Source organism: Physeter macrocephalus, chromosome 11 (assembly GCF_002837175.3).
Source record: "Physeter macrocephalus isolate SW-GA chromosome 11, ASM283717v5, whole genome shotgun sequence".
Lineage (NCBI taxonomy): Eukaryota > Metazoa > Chordata > Mammalia > Artiodactyla > Physeteridae > Physeter > Physeter macrocephalus.
This window is the reverse complement of record NC_041224.1, coordinates 96,469,192-96,482,957: the sequence shown is the minus strand read 5'-3', so window position 1 is coordinate 96,482,957 and position 13,766 is coordinate 96,469,192. Positions and strand designations below refer to the sequence as shown.

Below are 13,766 nucleotides of genomic sequence, written 5' to 3'. Positions count from 1 at the left end.
TGGTTAAAAATCCGCCTGCCAATGCAGGGGACACAGGTTCGAGCCCTGGTCCGGGAAGATCCCATATGCCGCGGAGCAACTAAGCCCGTGCGCCACAACTACTGAGCCTGCGCTCTAGAGCCTGTTAGCCACAACTACCGAAGCCCGTGTGCTGCAACTACCGAAGCCCGGGCACCTAGAGCCCGTGCTCCGCAGCAAGAGAAGCCACGGCAATGAGAAGCCAGCTCACTGCAACGAAGAGCAGCCCCCACTCGCCGCAACTAGAAAAAGCCCGCGCGCAGCAACAAAGACCCAACGCAGACAAATAAATAAATAAATAAAAATTTAAAAAAATATAACATTGGGATTTAGGGAAAAACATGAGAGTATGAAGGAAAAAAGTCCCCATAATGCCACCACTCAGAGAAGGTCACTATTTATAATTATTTTTATTTTCAGCTCAGACTGTCCACAGATAGTTCATCTGCCTTGGCTGTTATCAGAGATAATACTATTTGTAATAGCATCTACTGAACACCTACTGCAGTAGGGGCGGGGTGGGGCGGGACAGGCACTGACCCTTAGCGCGAGACCCTGAGCTCAGGGGTTAGAGGTCCCGCTCAGTCAGCCTCGCGGGGGTCCTGGGGCAGAGAGTGCAGTGGAGGCGGACAGCGGCCTTCTCCCCAGGGCCCTCCAGCCTCAGGCCAGCGGGTGAGCTGGGCGCCTGGGGGACAGGCTGAGGGCTGGGTCCCGCAGAGCTCCAGAGCCCTCGCCGTGGCCGCCCACTGGCTGGGCCCAGGCCTCGAAGCAGCAGCGAACCTCTCTCCAGTCCCCGCCTCCGCGACCTAATGGTGGCGGGGTCTCCATGGGTCACGGTCTGCGGGACCCACCCCTGTTTGGGTGGCCTGAGGAGCCCGAGGGCCAGCTGGTTCCTGGGTGCCTGGCTTCCTCAGTGATGAGAGCTGGGCAGGGTCTGGGGATCTGGCCCTGAGGGCGCCTCCATCTGAGACCTGCCTCCTCAGCCGGGCCTGGGCACTGGCGGGAGGACCTAGACTGGAGGCTGGTCCAACGCTCCCAGGCAGGGAACCAGCCCACATAGGGACCCCCCTCCTCTTACCAGAGCCTGGACCTTGGAGGGCAAAAGTTGAGCCTTGGGACCTTGCCCTTCCTTGTCAGAAGAGAGAATAACATTTGTTTTGGTGGAGGTTTACAGGAACATCGTGACCTGACTGTGACCTGACCTCAAGAACAAAGGATCGGACACCAAGAAGTCTGCAACAACTAACCATGCCCCTCCTTCACCTTTCCTATAAAAGGGCTTTGCTGAAAGCTTTCAGGGAGTTTGGGAATTTTTAAGGCATAAGCCACCAGTCTCCTTGCATGGCCCTGCAATAAACCTTCCTCTGCTCCAAACTCCGACGTTTCGGTATTGTTTGGCCTCACTGTGTATCGGGTACACGGACTTGCATTTGGTAACATTACTATTTGCTAGACACTTCTCTTATAGTTTCTAATCCTCATAAAACCTTTATAATAGAGGTATTGCCATCTTTTTAAAAGTTAAGAAATAATTGACATGTAACGTTTTATAAGGTTGAGGTATACAACATAATGATTTATGTATTTAGTATTGCCATGTGATTACCACAAGAAGTTTAGTTATCCATCATCACACATAGTTAAAATTTTTTTTTTCCTTGTCATGAGAACTGTTACTTTGATGGCTGTCCTTCCAGCCTCTTCTGGGGCTTAATTCTGACCAGGAACAATAGGACAATGGCTGGGAAGACAGTTGCTTAGTCCCTGAGATAGATACATACGTAAGTTTTAGGGCTTCTTCCTCCTCTCTCCCCAACAGCTGCCTCAAAATCGGAACAAAAGCCACACTGGCAGACACATACAGGCCTGAGGATTCCTTCTGTGAGATTAACTCTGAAATGTTGAATATATTCATGGTCAATAACTTGCTCTAATGGGATTGCCTTTTGAGCTTTGTAACTGGGCCAAAGGTCACAACACTACTTCTCTTCTGGTTCTGGAAATACGGCTCAGCCTTTGGCCAGCCTCTAGGCACGTGGGCTCGTCATTCTCACTCCCCACCTGGGCAGAGCATGTGTCCTGGTTTGATCTGGTGAGGAGGCAGGAGTCAGCTTTCGTCCAGCAGAACACTTCTGGTGCAACCTGTTCCCCCTGGCCCACTTTCTCAGAAGGCAGCTAGAGGGCTACAAGTGGGGAGCCGCCTGAGGCCTCAGCCCAGGCAGGGGTCACTCCTCATGTCTCTGAACCCAGGGTCATGATCCTCTTGGCCATCATAGGTCTTCTCCCGCCTCCAGGAGGGGCTGCCCTTGGCCCTGCCCAGCTCCCTTGTGTCTTCGCTCGGAGAGAATGAGCATCCACAGCTTCCCGCAGGACCTCACTTGAGTTCTCCCTGCCTTCCAGGAAAAGCTCTCTGCTGCCATCTAACACGATACCTTCCCATGAGGCTGACCATTTCTTTCGACTCTAACTCAGCCCCATTAACAACACAGCTACCATCTGCTGAGTGTCTTCCAAATGCTAAGTGTTGTGTATATAATCTCTATATTTTATCTTACTATTAGCCTTGCTTTACAGATAGAGAATCTGAGCCTAAGTCCTTTGACTTCGGGCACTCAGCTAGAATCACAGGAAACTGAGTTTGAATCCTGTTCTAATTCTTAAGCCCATGTTCGTAACCACAGTTATACTGTCACCTTACTTGAAAGCGACCGTCGGCAAACACGAAGACAGCTGCTGCTTGCCCTGATCTCCTTGTGCTTGGTCTTGTCCTCTGAAAAATCTATTTTCCTGGCAGAGTCTTCGTTTCACTCTTCATTCCCCCAAAGCCCCCAAATAATCCCCACACTCTGGCAGTCCTTCTATTTACAGTGCTCTTCTGACACATTTCATCACCTCTCTCTTTTTTTTTTTTTTTTTTTTTTTTGTTGTGGTACGCGGGCCTCTCACTGTTGTGGCCTCTCCCGTTGCAGAGCACAGGCTCCAGACGCGCAGGCTCAGCGGCCATGGCTCACGGGCCCAGCCGCTCCGCGGCATGTGGGATCTTCCCGGACCGGGGCACGAACCCGCGTCCCCCGCATCAGCAGGCGGACTCTCAACAACTGCGCCACTAGGGAAGCCCTTCCTCTCTCTTTTTTAAACAGCCAGAGCACATCAGAACTGTAAGGGTACTTGGAGAAGTTCTCTCTTTCTAGCAGCCACAGATGGCTCCTTTGTGGTCAACCTGGAGCCTCAGATTACACCTTTAGCCCAGGAATTTGCAGAAGACACCCAATTGCAAAGCACTCTTACATCTGCCAGCAGGGAGCCAGAGCCTGGAGGGTTTGAGAGAGAGCCCAGAGGGGCCGTGCGGAGAGGAAGGCAGTGGGAACATGGGACTCAGGTCTTGGGCCCAGTTGATTCCAGAAATGAGGTCTGTGAAAAATGACCTTCAGGGATTAACACGAGTGTACATATTTTGCTCCCGATGTAATCAGCTCAGTTGGAGTGGTGCTAGACATAAGCAAAACTTCATGGCCCCAGGGGTAATGTATAGAAAGACGTAGAAAGACGTAATACAGTAGAAAGATGTAATAGATCAAAGTACAGCGTCTGTGACTATGGGAACCTGAAACCAGTGAGCTTACGGAACCCAACTGTACGGGGTAGATAACGGGATCCAGGTAAGAACTTCAGGGACTTGGACAAGCTCATCCCTCCAATAGGATGCCCTGGCTGGGCATCAGGGTGAAAGTTTAACAACAGGCATGTCAAGGCTGCGGCCCTGGAGTTAGGATGGGCAGTAATCCTCCAGTTCATGGGGGTATTGGAGGGTCCTGGGATAAGGACCAGGCAGCACTCAGGGGACTAGAACTGAAGGCAGGGATTATTTGGCAACCAGTGGAGAAGTGTATTTAGACACTTTAATAACCAGAACAGCTGTGCAGGGAGGGTGGCTGGATGGCAGTTTGCTGGGAAGTCACTGCTCAGGCTGCAGACACACCTGGCTCCAGCCTCCTCCCTCGCCTCGGTCCCTGGGGCTGGACTTGCCAGGACTCCATTTCCCCCAAAAACTCCTCAGGACAGGGGCATCTTGCCAGCTCATATGGAAAAGAGCTTGACTGTCAGCACCGGCTATTGTGCAATCCAATATTACCCCTTCCCAAACCCTCACTTTAGAGATAGGACTTTGGCAGGGAAGTTGGGAATACATTCATTACCCTCCTCTAGTGCGCTGGGCTCTGCTCTACCTGGGGTTGCTGCATTTGTTCTCAACTACCGCCCCCCATCCCAACCAGACTCTGAGGAAAGTACTATTATCCTGCTTTGCAGAGGAGAAGACCGAGGTTAGAGAGCTTGCATCTCACATGGGGTCACACAGCCCAGAAGGGGCGGGGCCCGGACTCAGCGGCAGATCCACCTGATTGCAGGGCAGAGCCCTTTCCGTCCACCTGGAGGCTGGCTCTCACCGTGAATTAACCAACTCAGTTAAAAGCTTGCTCCAGGTCATGCACTAGACTAGTTAACAGCAGAGGCAGGAGTAAAACCCTCAGCTCCCATTTTGGGGCTGTCCTCACACCCCAAGAAACTAGCTATCATCACAAATTAGAAGAATATTTAGTTACAGATGGGCTCCCAGGGCCTGGCTCCTAGGCGCGGGTGAGGGTTGGGAGGAGGGTCTGACAACGCTGTTTCAGAAGTGGTTAGGGCCAGACATACCCTAACCACACCAGCGCATGAGGTCTGGGTGCTGACGCGGGAGGACAGCTCCCGGGGAACCTGTGGGAACTCCCCTCCGCGGGGCTTCTCAGGGCAGGCCTGGCTGGCGATGCCACCTCCTCCTCCCTAGAGAGCTGGGTGTATCCATCAGTTCCCTGCAACACCTGTGTCAGAGCACAGACCAGCCTGGCGATAGCTTCCAGGAGGCAAGGGCCCTCCCTAAATGGAGAGCATTGGGATGGGAACTCTGTGGGATCCCAGAGCATTTCCCTGCTGGTCTGAGCAGCACCCCAGACCAGGGGTCACCTGGGAGGAGCCCCTATGGCTGTTTTCCTTTTTATCACCCAGGCTAGGTGAGAGGTCAGGGCAAGAAATCCCAGCTCTGAGTCATGGACCCTCCGGGACCTGAGAGGGATGGGCACAGCTCTCAATTTCTTCATTACCGCTTCAAGGCAAGCTCTGTCTCTCTGTGGAGATTTCTCCTTGCCCAAGCTCCTGGAGGCTCAACGAGACAGGAGAGGCAGGAGCATGTGTGGACCAGAGGCCATCTCAGCCCCCTGAGGGCTGTGGAGAAACACAGCCCAGAAGGCGACGTCTATCCTGGCCCAGGCAGCGGGACACCAGGCACCGTGGGGCTTCCCTCCTGGGCTCCTTGGAGACTGAGCAGGGCCTCTACCTCCCACCCCAAAGGGACAAGACACTTTCAGGGCATCACTCACCTCACTCCATGATTTAGTGTGGGCCGGGGGAAGGTAAGGAGGAAGATGTTGCTGCTGACAGCCCTTGCCACGGCACGTCTACAGCAAATTGGAAGACAGAGACGATGGGAAAGCCGAGGCAGAGCTGGTCTAGAGCCCTGGAAAGCTGACCCATGAACCTGGGGTGTCTCTGCAAGGCCGTGAGGGGCTGCATAGACCCAGGATTCTGGACCACAGACCCAGGAGGGGTGCCTCGTGGCCAGTGGAGACGGGTTGGCAATGGCACCGATCCTCACTGGACACCACGCCACACCACACGCTCTCACAGCAGGCAGTTCAAGACGTCCACATGGTAAATGCCTGCTCACCGTTAGGATAGGCCAAATGTGATCCAGCCCCAGCAGTGCTGAGCACTGTCCTCCTGGGTGCTGCTGGGCCCAGGACGTCCCTGAGCCAGTCCATAGAGTCTCGTCAAGCCCGTGGGTACCCGCAGCTGGGCCATCCACCCAGGAGCCCAGCCCCAACTGGGCCAGACTGTGTCCCCTGCTGTCAGGCAGGGGCTGCCCTAGCCGAGGTGCTCCATGTCTCTGGAGTCTGCAGTGCCCCCAGCCCTCCCTGAACCCGTCTCCTGCTCTCAGCTCCGGACCCACCCAGCCCTGCTTCCTCACCTCCAAGGTGCAGGTGGCGGAGGGCCTGCCATCTTCTTCTTGGCTTGGGTGTGACGGGTTGTGGGAGACTGAGACAAGCATCTGCTTCTGCAGCATATTGTGCGGCTCTGCCGTTGGGCAGTGAGATGGGGAACTTATACTCTGATTCAGAGCTCCGCCCTCTAGAAGACTCTTGGCAGTGTCTCGGATTGCCCAGGGAGGGGTTTAGGTGTGTAGACAGATGGGGTTCCTGGGCACAGGCCTCTTAGTATCAAGGGACCCTCAGGTCTTCAGATCCTGGAAGTGCAGGGACCAGCAGGGTCAGTGGTCTGCTGCCCCCAGAAGAATGACCAGGCTGTCCATTGCCCCAGAGAATGGCAGGAAGAGGCTGCTGGACCCTCATGACTTCAGGATTAGCCCAGCCATGATTTGGAAAAAGCTGTCTCTACAGCTTGTTAAGGTCATGGCTCAGAGGTGCCCCTCTGGGGGATGTGCCCTCCCTCCTAACTCTACTTAGCCCCATGGCTCAGTGCCCCAGGAGCTGTAGGCAGGGACCTCAGGAGAGGCAGGCACCATGACCAGGACTCAGAGTTAGAGGATGAAGAAGGAAAGTAATCGCCTGAATCCCTGGTGAGGAGAGAGTCAAGGGCTAGTGCTCCCTGCCCTCCCAGGCAGGTGGAGAAAGGGTGAGCCCAGCCCCTGCCTGGGCTCAGAGATGCTCTCGCCCCATGCGGCTGATCCCTATCTCTGTCCTGGTGGCTGGCTCACTCCAGGGGTCTGGTGAGGCAGCTTTGCTTGCTCAGCTGCGCAGCTGGGAGCTTTGGGAATTTCCTGCCTGAGCTATTGCCTAGGGGCCCACAACCGGCTTTTCTGGCCCATGGATTAAAGTGATTTTATGAAACTAAGGGTGAGATCTGAATGCAGGGCTGATTGGGCTTGAATGCAGGGATGGAACCTGGTCAGTGGTATCTGTGGGGCCTCTCCGTATGCCAGGTGGAGGACGTACCCACCCTGCTCCTATCTGCTTGCCAGGCTCTCCAGAGGAGGGATGGGGCCTTAGCTTGGACCCCTCCCAGCTTGCACCCTTCCCTGCCGCTGCCATAGTGCGCTGCCAGGGACACAAACAGTATCCGCACCCCTCGGGGGACTCTACCAAATTCAATTTAGTTCACAGTGCTTAGTGAGCACCTACTGCATACATGCTACTAAGAGAGGAAATTCCAGGCTTGAAGCTGCTGACAGTCCAGCTGGGGAGCCAAATGCTTCCAACCCCTCAGAAGCTCGGAGGTCTGAGTCTCCCGTGGTAACGGGGGTATCCTAGAAGGAGCAATATGAACCCTTTACGTTTGTAAAAATCTGTGGTTTGCAGACCTAATAACTGGCTACGGAGCACAGAAGCGGGGAAATGAGTGTCAGCTGGGAAGGGAAAGAGTGGGCATGAGAAGGCTTCATGGAAGAGGCAGCATCTGAATTGGGTCTTGGAGGATAGACGGGATTGCAGTAGCTAACGATAGGTGAGAAGGGCATCATGGGAAGAAGGAACGGTAGGAGCAGGAATAAGGAGGCCAGAAAGCAGGCTATGCTCAGGTATGTAAGTGGGCTGGTATCAGAGTAGTGAGTTGTGTGGGAGGAGGTATGGGGGGGTGGAGAGTGGGGCACAGAGGGTGGTGGAAGTTGGGCAGAGAGAAGGGAGGTTCTGTGAAGGAACAAATCTGGAAAGATATATTAGGGCCCCATAGTTGTGACCTTTAAAAGGCATGCTTTAGGGACTTCCCTGGTGGTCCAGTGGTTAAGACTCTGTGCTCCCAATGCAGGGGGCCCGGGGTTCAATCCCTGGTCCGGGAACTAGATCCCGCATGCCGTAACTAAATAACCTGCCCATGGCAAGGAAGATCCCTTGTGCTGCAACTAAGACCTGGAGCAGCCAGATAAATAAATAAATATTTTTAAAAATTAAAGAAAAATAAAAGGTGTGCTTTAAATTTGGACTTATTCTCTAGGCAATGGGGAACAATCAATGGTTTTTGAGCAGGACAGTGACATGATCAGAGCTGAAATTTCGGAAGGCAATGGTGATTGATGTTGTAGACAACCCAGCCCACAGCACTGCAATGTCCTGAATGTGATGTGGTGAGGGCTATGGTGAGGGAAGGGGGACCCTCCCCCCAACGGAGGTGTCCGCTTGGTACCCATTCCCTCCACTCCCCCACCCTTCACCATCAGATGGGCCCAGGGCAAGCCCCAAACTCCGAAGCATTCCTCAAAGCCTAGAACTTGATCCTCCTCTCACTGAAGGAGCCTAGCCACAAATACCCACCCTACCCTGCTCCATCCATCCTCGGCAGCCTATGAAAAATCTGGGTCTCCAATCCTTGTATTTCCTCATTGTGCATAAACTCCTCAAGAGCAGGGCGTCACTTTAGTTGAATGAAATCAAATTGAATAGGAAGCTAACAGGAGGTGGGGTGGAAGTTTCTTCCTCTACACCCTCTACACAGCCTCTGACCCAGGTGGGAGCTGCTGCAACAGCAAACAGAGTGGACTCAGCTGCCAGCATTTACCGCCTGGCTCTGAGCTGACGGGGTGCAGTCGGAAAGGAAACAACAAAGAATTTGTGATCTAGTGAGGGGAGCAGAGAGGGCTGAGTTAAGTGGTAAATTGTCCAGTGTGGACTCTAAGTAGGGCAGGAGGGGACAGAGGCCTTGGTGGGAGCAATGGGAGTGGGCTGGGAAGGTGAGGAGTGCCAGGCATAAGGCAACGTCCAACTATGGGGTGAGGGGAGCCTAACCCCCTCCTCTAATCCAGTGTGTCTCTGAATGAACACACAGTTAAAGCTACAACTGTGTTCTTGGTACACAACTGGTGCTCCAAATCAATGCCCCTGCCCCCAGAGCTCCTTCATGTGGAAATTCTGAAGCCATCTCCGCACAAAGTGGAGGGGACTTGGTTTCTTTCTACCCACCGCCCTTTCCTCCCTAATGAACAGAAAGCCTGAGATCTCCCCAGAGCCCCCCAACCTGCTCTTCTGAGCCTCCACCTCTGGCTGTGTCCGGGGGTCTTGTTAACTGGCTCCCATTGATCAGGGTGACCAGGAGCTGCCTTCGCCAGCAGCCTCTTGGCCTCAGGTAACCCAGCATTGGAAAGTACATTCCTCCCAGTGGCTCAGCTGACATCACTCCCAGGAGAACCAGCAAGGATGAATTCTTCACCTTTCCTCTTTCAAGATGCCTCGGGTGCCTGTCCCTTCCGTCCCACCCCATCAGCAGCATCTGATTCTCAGCCTCTTGCCTCTCAGGAGCTCTTGCCCCACACACCTGGCTGGCCAGTGAGCTTCGTAACCACGCCCTCAACCTGTCATTCTCCTGCTCAACACATCTAATGCTTTTCCATTCTTGCCAACAAATTCTGGATTCCAACACCTTCCAAGCAGAGCCCAGAAACAGCCCTATGTACACATGAAATTTCATTATACAATGAAGGAAGTATTTCAAATCAGTGATGAATGGATGGACTATTCATTACTGGAAAAAGTATTATAGCTTACCATTTGGAATAATATAAAGTTAGTTATAAAGTTAAAATGAACTTCATAACCACACAAAAATAAATTCCAGACAGATTAAATATCTAAACGTAAAATAACACTATAGAAGTTTTAAAATAAAATATTAGAGAATGATGAGGATGAGGAGGATTTTCCTAAACAAGGTATAAAACCTAGAAACCAATAGGGAAATGTTGCCAGATTTTTTTTTAATTTTTAACAAAAGCTTATTTATTTTTGGCTACGTTGGTTCTTTGTTGCTGCGCACAGGCTTTCTCTAGTTGTGGCGAGCAGGGGCCACTCCTTGCTGTGGTGTGCAGACCTCTCACCATGGCAGCCTCTCTTGTTGTGGAGCATGGGCTCTAGGCGCATAGGCCTCAGTAGCTGTGGTTCACGGGCTCAGTAGTTGTGGCACACGGGCCTAGCTGCTCCTCAGCATGGGGGATCTTCCCGGACCGGGGCGCGAACCCGTGTCCCCTGCATTGGCAGGCGGATTCTCAACCACTGCGCCACCAGGGAAGCCCGAGGATTTCTTAAACATCATTTTGAATCCACAAACCACAAGGAAAAAAAATTTCTAAATTTGATTACATAAGAATTAAGGGTTTCTGTCAACTAAGAACACAGAGAAACAGTTATTAGACAGCTGACAGAATAACAGAAGACCTTCGCACTGCAGTTGCAAATCACAAAAGGATTAATGTCTAGTATATAGGAAGAATTCTTACATACTCCACAAGAAAAAGACCGCCATGCCAACACAAAAATGAACCAAAGATTTGAACCTGCAATATATAGGAGGGGAAACCCAAAAAACTAACAAGCATTTGAGGAGATGCTCAAAATCATTGGTAATCAGAGAAATTAAAACAAAAGTTAAATTTCACTGCAGCTATTAAATTGGAAAGCACTGAGAAAGTTGAATAAAGATTGCCTTTCTTCAGGGAGAGAATGGGAAAGGATTTGTGGGTTCAGAGAAGTAACAATCAAGAAGACAAACTCGGGGCTCATGGGCACCAAGGGTGATAACAGGCCATGTCCTCAGCCCTCTGCACTCAAGTGAAATTATTTTCCCTCCAGCTTTTCCCCGGAGTCACTGCCACTGCTCCAGCCTGAGTCATCATCTCCCTCATCTCAGCTATGGCATTAGCCTAACTGGTCTTCCTGCTTGCACTTTTGCCTTGTTATAAGCCCTTCTCTACAGAATCTCCTAAAAACATAACTAGATTATTCGACAGCCCTGGTTAGAACCCTCCCATAGCTTCTGGTGGCTTTTACTTCTTGCCATGGCTTCTCACATTCTACTCCTTCCCTTGAACACAGTTCAGCTTGTGAAGTGGAGATGCTGCTTTATTTCACCCTATATAGTGAGCCACTTGTAGCCATGTCCTCTATTAAACAGTGTGTTCTTTTCCTATTGATCTGTGGTGCCAAGTTTATCATATATTACGTTTTCTTAAATATCAGGGTCTGTCTCATGGCCCTCCATGCCCTGAATGTGGTAAATTCTTTTCCACATCAGGGATTCTTGCGCTTGCCGTTCCCTTGCCCGAAGTCCTTGACTTTCTGCTCTGTGCATAGGTGGCTCTTTCTGCTCTCTCATGGCTCTGCTCAAGTGTCATTTTCTCCAGCAGCCCTGCCCTGACCACCCTTTATAACATGTGTGCCTTTCAACCCCTTACTTGCTTCCGTGTTTCTCTGGTTATTAATTAAGCTAAATTAGATCAAATCTAATTTAATATATCATATATTGATTTATCGTGTTCATCTTTTTGCCTCGTTGCACCAGACCGTAACCCTTTTCAGGGCAGGAACATTGCTGGTCTTGTTCATCAGCTGGAAACACCTAACGCCCATCAGTAAGAAGATGGTTAGTTATGGCACATTCACCACTGGACCATCACACAGATGCCGACAGGAACAAAGTGGCTACCATCTATTGAATGTTTACAAAGTGACGGGGACTATTCTTCATATCTTGTATTACCTGTGAAGAAGATACTATTATTATCTCATTTTAAAGAATAATTAAGACATGGAGAGGGTAAGCCACTTCCTCAGAGTCACCATAGTAAGTGACAGGGCTGTGATGCAAATCAGTCTGTCCCAGAACTTCTGGCTTTAACCCTCATACACTCAGCCTTTTGGGAGACTCTACTGCCCTGGAAAATCAAGATTCTCCATTATGTTTTTTAAATGTCTCTTTATGTTCCTGTGTTCATTGATAAAGCTCAATTTCCTAAAACAAACATATAATGAGCAACACAGACATAGAAAACAAACATGATTACCTTAAAGGGACAAAGGGGTAGGGGAGGGATAAATTAGGAGTTTGGGATTAACAGATACAAACTATTGTACATAAAATAGGTAAACAACAAGGTCCTGCTGTATAGCACAGGGAACTATACTCAATATCCTGTAATACACCATAATGGAAAAGAATATGAAAAAGAATGTATCTATATGTATAACTGAATCACTTTGCTGTACATCAGAAACTAACACAACATTGTAAATCAACTATACTTCAATTAAAAAAACATAGTGAGTAAATACAGTTTTGACAACATAAAGTAAAGCAAATATTATACCCTCCAAGTAATGGGAGATAAAAAAAAAAATCAACCATTGAAGTTAATATGTCAAGATGTCTCAGAACTTCTGGTAAACAGATTAGACGTGACTATTTCATGACGACAAGATATAAAATAAGGATAAATATGACAAGAAAGCCTCTTTATTCCAACATAGGTAGTATTTATGTTCCTAATGTCAACAGATCCTGCCCTTCTTTATCTTTATAAGCAGATGTTAAAGTCCTACTCAGTGCTTTGTATTCTCAAAGCACTTGTGTCCATAGCTCAACATTTCTCAACCTTGTGAGGTTTCTGCTACTAAAACTTGTGCCTCTGGTTTCAACTGGATGACAGGTTTTATCTTCCTGCTCCTGACTCTCTCTCACACATAGCAAGACTGCCTGGAGCTTTTAGTGTGCTGAGTTTGCTCTTTGTCATCAGTCACCTTGGTGAGGATGACACTGTCCAGTTAGTTCAAGGTCTAGTTGTTGAAGTTTCACAGACCTGGATTTGAGTACTTGTTCTGCCACATGTTAGCTGCATGAACTTGGGTAAGTTTATCCCTCTAAGCCTGAGTTTCTCCATCTGAAAAGTGGGAAGCAAAATAATTCCTACCTCATAGGGTGCTTGTGAAGACTAAAGGAGACAAAGTCATAGCACATGGCCGGCCCTTAGTTAGCAATGGGTTCAATACAAGTGCTATGATCCACAGTACAGCAACCTCAGACACCAAGATGTCATCTGCCCAAGGAGCTCACAACGTACGTTGGGTGAGACAGGAAGGTCATACAAATTGGTCTCAGGATGATCATGTCACATATGAGGAGAGGTGTAAAAATATGCTGCTTGGGGATCACAGCCACCCAGAGCTGGGAACATCAGAAGAGGCTGCCTGGAATAGGAAAAACTTGAACTTGCCCTCTAAGGAAGGATAAGGACCCAGGAAAGAGCATTTTTGTCAGGTGAAACAGCATGAGCAAAGGTATGAAAACTCAGAAAGGATATTAAATAAGGTACCAGATGTCAAGTGTAAGAATCATGATGATTCTTTTGTTGGCAGTGGTGACTCATGAGCAGAGAATATTTAAGAACGACAGCAGGGCTTCCCTGGTGGCGCAGTGGTTGAGTCCGCCTGCCGATGCAGGGGACACGGGTTCGTGCCCCGGTCCGGGAAGACCCCACATGCCGCACATGCCGCGGAGCGGCTGGGCCCGTGAGCCATGGCCGCTGAGCCTGTGCGTCCGGAGCCTGTGCTCTGCAACGGGAGAGGCCACAACAGTGAGAGGCCCGCGTACCGCAAAAAAAAAAAAAAAAAAAAAAAAGAATGAGAGCAAATCCTACTCCTACAGGCAGAACAGGTGGCCATCAGCACTGTGTGGTTTGGGTGAGGTGGAAGGCAGGCATGTCTCCTTCATCAGCCCAGGGTGGCTCCTTGGCGCAGGCCGTGGCCTGCAAAAGCCCCCTGATAAATAAATGCCTCTCCCTCTTCACCAGCCGGGAGTGGCCGCTGGTCTCGTCCTACCCAAATGCCCTGCAGTCTCCCAGGGCCCCCGGTTCCATGCAGACTCTGCCTCAACTTCTCTAG

At 50.4% G+C, this 13,766-nt stretch overlaps 1 protein-coding gene across 2 annotated transcripts in view; it reads right to left on the bottom strand.

Annotated features, from left to right (window-relative positions):
- PLA2G4E (phospholipase A2 group IVE) overlaps positions 1-6,185 on the bottom strand; it is a 43,222-nt gene extending 37,037 nt beyond the window's left edge. For both annotated transcript variants that reach the window (XM_055088294.1, XM_024118286.2), the window contains exon 1: positions 6,080-6,185. In XM_055088294.1, the coding sequence (XP_054944269.1) occupies positions 6,080-6,175 (96 nt within the window). In that variant the 5' untranslated portion in view covers positions 6,176-6,185. The remainder of the gene's footprint in view (positions 1-6,079) is intronic.
- Positions 6,186-13,766: the final 7,581 nt, after the last annotated feature.